The 5,770-nt window shown below is 36.0% G+C and overlaps 1 protein-coding gene across 1 annotated transcript; it reads left to right on the forward strand.

Moving 5' to 3' along the window:
• Positions 1 to 2,309: 2,309 nt before the first annotated feature.
• LOC143556734 (LEAF RUST 10 DISEASE-RESISTANCE LOCUS RECEPTOR-LIKE PROTEIN KINASE-like 1.1) lies at positions 2,310 to 4,556 on the forward strand. The gene is made up of 4 exons (XM_077045991.1): positions 2,310 to 2,910; positions 3,031 to 3,078; positions 3,277 to 3,513; positions 3,589 to 4,556. Exons 1-4 carry the CDS (start codon positions 2,310 to 2,312, stop codon positions 4,554 to 4,556), a joined length of 1,854 nt encoding a protein of 617 aa, XP_076902106.1.
• The last annotated feature ends 1,214 nt before the right edge of the window (positions 4,557 to 5,770 follow it).

Consider the following 5,770-nt stretch of genomic DNA (forward strand, 5'->3'; position numbering starts at 1 on the left):
CAAACACTACTGTTGAAATTATTTGGTTAACTCATCTTTTACGTGAGTTACATGCATTACCTCCTGACCGACCGACATTGCTATGTGACAACAAAAGTGCTCCTTTTCTAAGTCAGAATCCGGTGTCTCACAAGCGGGCTAAACACATTAACATCGATTATCACTTTGTTCGGGAACTTGTGTCTTCATGACGTCTCTACACCAAGTTTGTTCTAACCACGCTCCAGGTAACTGACATTTTTACTAAAAGCCTTCCGAAACCTCTCTTTGAACGGTTTCGCACTATGCTTCGAGTCGGTTCTCCACCTGTTCGCTTGAAGGGGGGGGGGGGGTAATAGATAATCATATTCAAAATTTGGATAATCATATTCAAAATTAGTCAATAGTCAATATTGTTTTGTTAGTTGCTTATTTCTCTCCTTATTTTATGTATTTTGATTATTTCTCTCCATGATTGATGGAGCTCTTTACTGTATTTATACTGTAACAATATGTGAATAATATGATCACTTCCAATTCTAACAATATGTGAATAAAACCATACCTTGCCGATGTAGCCATAAAAAAGAACCCTAACTCGCCTCCATCATCGAAGAACGAACCAATGAAATCCTAACAACATAGTCATGGAAGAACAAAGATTGACACCGCCGAAGACACCAAAGTGGTCAGTTTTTTTTCCTCGATCGCCCGACGCCATTTCCGGTGAGGTTTGGTGACGAAGGTGGAAATATAAACGATAATGGAGGTGGGACGCATGTTTTGGAAAGACAGCCCAAGGGCCAGGGGAGGGACAGCTGTAGTGGACACGTGGTTTAAAAGGCCACGCGTAAACAAAGGTGAAAGTGTTAACAGAAAAGCTGAAAGGTACATGAGTTACTACATATGTTATCACATCTAAAGCCTGATTTCCAATGAACAGTAATAATGCCTCACAGACCGACTTTCAAAAATATAATATATATATATATAATGTATATATATATATATAATTAATTTGGTGATTTTAAAATTAATGAGGTATTTAGGCCATAATTTGTTGTAAAATCCATGAATGCAACACCTTTATAAATATAATATGACAATTGACGAGTAACATGTGAAACAAAGATGTGTTAAGTTATTCTTTTATATTGTGTTTTTTGTCTATTTTCATCATTGTGTCTTTTTTTATTAATATTGTGTCTTCTTTCGAATTTTTTTTAAGATTTTAGTTTTTTTATTTATTTATTTTTTTTAATTTATATTTTGAGTTATGGTTCTTTATTATTTTTCTTGATTTTTAGGGATTTTTTTAAGCCATAAATCATTCTCACACTTCTTATTTTTCTCTTCCTTTGTATTTTAACCTTTTCCGTGAAACATAATCTCGAGCAATGATAATACATCATCTAGGCCCATCGATTTTACCCGCACTGATTAATTCGATTGTTATTAGGGGCCGGTATTGGTTAGACCTTTTAAGTATAAAAAACCCGAATAACCCGAACCGATTAACCTGAAACCCGATTAAATCGAACCACATCGTTTTAACTTTTGGCATGCTATCTACAATTCATGAAAACGCGTTAACTTTCCAAATAGTATGTTCTTGTCACGAAATATACTAATTTTCCAAACAATATAAGGGTTGAAAATCCTACGGACCAAATGTGTAATATGTAAACTAAGACATTTTAAAATGGACAAATACCTGAATTACCTGACCCGAAGAAACCCGATAACAGAACAGTCCGAACTCTAACAAAATTTAAGGAACTAATTATGTCACTTAATCGATCTTAACTAAATGGTTTAGGCCATCCTAACAGGACACATAATGCTGTTTGTATTAATGTGTACATTTTCTTCTGGTGTGAATTGTGATGTACGTTGTAGTAATTGTGCATTTAATAAAATGGCATCTAAGTCTACTCAATGTCTTTTTCTAAAACTTTGGACTTTGAAAAGTTGAGACGTGTTAGAAAGTGGGAAATGTGAACACATGAAACTTTTAAAGCATGCCTAATGGCTTTTGAAAATGGTTAAAGAATGAATGGCAGACAAAAATCAATGAGTCAAAGTCTTGAATGTCTTAGTCAATATGGAAAAGGAAAATGGCACAACTTGAATTTGTAAGTATATTTTAACACTAATGTATATAATGCAATAATGGAGTCTGAAGATGCAAGGTTACCTTGTGTAGTTCTCTAATCTGTGGGTTGGAATTTGAAATGATTCTCGTCTTCCTTTTCGTGCCATTTATTCTTTCTGCCGCAGATGGAAGCATTTCTACGCTTGTCTGCCCAGAAAGTTTCGGTTGCCCAGGTATGGCCCCGTTCAAGTACCCGTTTTACAATATCAAGGACACGGGATGTGGGCTGATCAACGTCAACTGTACTCCGAAAGGCGGGGAGATTCAAATTGGAGGACGGTCGTATGCAATTGCTGGCAGGTTTGACGCTAATAAAAATTCTTTTGTTTTACTCGTCTGGAACGAAACATTTGGGCAGCTCTTAAATAAAACTAAATGCGAGGCGCTTATGCATAATTTCACTTTTCCTAGTCCAAGCCCTCATTTGTACTCAATGTCAACCATTGCCTTCATTACTCTCTTCAAATGCCCAGAAACTCTCACATATTTTGAGGATCATATTTGCAACAGCTACGATAGATGCGAAAATCACACTTTCTACTACAACTACTTCAATGGATCAGTTCCAAGTGACCTCCCACAAACATGTCAAGTTGTGCAGCTACCTGTGAAATTGTCAACTGAACCAGGACTTAATGAAACCGACATATTTTCTCTTCTCAATCCTGTCACCTCTATTGAATTTATATCGACACCTTTCTGTATCGACTGTCAAAAAAAGGGTCGTCTGTGTGCTACTGAAAACGGACATGATCACTGTTCGGACGTCAAATGGGGTATTTACAGCTTCACTTTCCCTCTTCCCTTATTTTTATACACTAGATTATATGTCTAACATAGTTCTAATGTTTTTATATTGCCCTAAATTAAATACTTTTATTGTTTGGTTGTTACAGAAAGACCATACAAAAAACAAAGCAGAGATAGGACTATTAAGATTCTGGGTAATATGCCTCTTTGATCTTATGCATTATTATTATTATTATTATTATTATTATTATTATTATTATTATTATTATTATTATTATTATTATTATTATTATTATTATTATTATTATTATTATTGGATATAAATGATTGCATACAAACAAACATGTGCGTACTTACAGACCGTGCTGAATGTGTTCCATTTATTGTTGTAGTTATCACCGGATTAACCATGATCCTCATTCTGTCTTTTGTCATCTTCATAATCTGGCGTGACCGTAAGAACAACCCTTTTTCCTATGTCTCATCCAAGAAGCATTCTCCAAACGTTGAAGACGTAAGTCTCTCATGTGGTGTGTCTGTTTTCTCCTACAAGGAGCTTGAAGATGCCACCTGTAATTTCGACCCTTCACATGAACTTGGGGATGGAGGCTTCGGAGCAGTTTATTACGGTAAGAACTTTATTATTCAGATAAATATTTTCATATGAAATCTCCCACGCCGATCTTTCCATATTTCTGAAACAGGTAAAGTCAAAGATGGTAGAGAAGTTGCAGTAAAGAAACTTCACGAGCACAACTACAATCGAGTCCAACATTTTAGAAATGAGGTTGAGATCCTCACCAAATTAAAGCACCCAAATCTTGTGGTCCTCTACGGCTGCACGTCTAGACAAAGCCGTGAACTTCTCCTTGTTTACGAGTACATTCCCAACGGTACTGTTGCTGATCACCTCCATGGAGAACAAGCAAATCCAAGCCTGCTAACATGGCCAATACGGATGAACATTGCTATTGAAACCGCCAGTGCGCTGGTGTACCTTCATGCGTCTGAAATCATACACAGAGATGTAAAGACCAGCAACATTCTTCTTGATCACAATTTTTGTGTCAAGGTTGCAGATTTTGGTCTCTCGAGGCTCATATCAAATAATGTCACTCATGTGTCAACAGCTCCTCAGGGAACCCCGGGATATGTGGATCCACAATATCACCAACGCTATCAGTTAACTGAGAAGAGTGATGTTTATAGCTTTGGGGTAGTCTTGATTGAACTGATATCGTCAATGGTGCCTGTCTACTTAAGCAGGTCTCAAGATGAGGTTAGTTTGGCTAACCTTGCTTTAAACAAAATCCAAAGACATGAAATTGATAAACTAGTCGACCCGGTTTTAGTATCTGATGGGAATCCTGAAATTATGAACATGATCACATTAGCAGCGGAATTGGGATTTAGGTGTTTACAGTATGATTCAGATATGAGGCCTACAATGAAAGAGGTTCTGGATGTGTTGATTGATATTCAAGGCGTGGGTAGAATAGACGCTCATGTGTCACCTTTGTCTGAAATTAGTGACGCAGTGGTTTTGTTGAAAGAATTCCAGCGTTCGCCGGTCTCCGTCACTAGTGAATGGCAAAGCAATAATAGTGCATCAACTACGCTTAGCTGCAACGGAGGAGATAGATTGTCAATGAGGAACGATATCATTACATAAACAACCCATGGGGAACAAGGATGACATGAGAGCCTCCTTATTTTTCTAAAGAAAATCATGAAAGTAGCCATTAAGCATGAGACACATGGTATTATGCCTGTATATTCTTTTGCTTCTGTATCATGCTTATTTACTGTTATTGCAAAATATACCTATAGACACTATTGGTTAACTTATTAGATATTATAAGCTAAACTTCGTTATTATATAATATAATATCATTATTATTTGTATTTGTAACACTTAGGATATTATTGTCATTATTAACTTAGGCTAGATATACACGTTGGATGGCTGGGTGATTACCGTTATAAATGGTTATTAAAGGCCACCAACCGGTGCACGTAACCGTCAATGTGTATATATATGAACATGTTGTAACCATTGAGTGTGACCAAGACATATTCAATATAATATATTCATCTTTCATGGATTCGATTGCATAATCTGTTTGTTACATACACATACAACATAAACAACACGAATTCAATTATGATATTGAAGATGATAACGGCTTCCGCTAATATAACTTTTGTTCTCATGTATTCTAGCATTATAACATAAGTTGTTTTGTACACTATGAAGTAACAAAATCTCAAGAGCTCACTTTATAATTTGACCTCAATAAAAACTCTAGTTGAATAAGCGTAGACCACGTACGAGCTCGATAAAAGATTCACTCATTTTTAGTCCAGGCCATTCCTGAAAACGGTCTTAATGTGCCAGACTGCCAGAACATCTGATCATAAGTGCGTAGACTAACCTTCTGAGCATTGCACATCAAAGATACTGATTTCCCGAGTTCAAAATAAGTGAATTTTTAAGCTTGTATCTTGAAGAAAGAGGCCTGCTGATTATGATTTTGAAGTTTGCAGAGTGGATATATGAATGTTCGGTTTCTACAAAACTGCAGTGCATCACGATTGCTCGTCTAAAGCAACAGCCTTATTAATTTTAAGTTAACTTAAGAATGCTTAAAACACTTTTTATCTGTCAATAACTTAAATCCCTTGCATATCAGAAAGCTTTATGAACTAGCTAGATCAAACTAAGAAAACCACCATTAATGACCGGACCGAAATCTTTGTAAGTGGCTCCTAATTTTTGAAAGTGTAATCAGATTTAGGCAGCAATGAGAGTTAATGGTGATAGTTGTGGCATATGTTGGGTAATCGTTTGTTAAGGTTTATTTATTTAGTTTTATTAATAAGTAA

Source organism: Bidens hawaiensis, unplaced genomic scaffold, assembly GCF_021521415.1.
Source record: "Bidens hawaiensis isolate Kalapana, Puna unplaced genomic scaffold, B.hawaiensis_p1.1 tig00018672_1, whole genome shotgun sequence".
NCBI lineage: Eukaryota > Viridiplantae > Streptophyta > Magnoliopsida > Asterales > Asteraceae > Bidens > Bidens hawaiensis.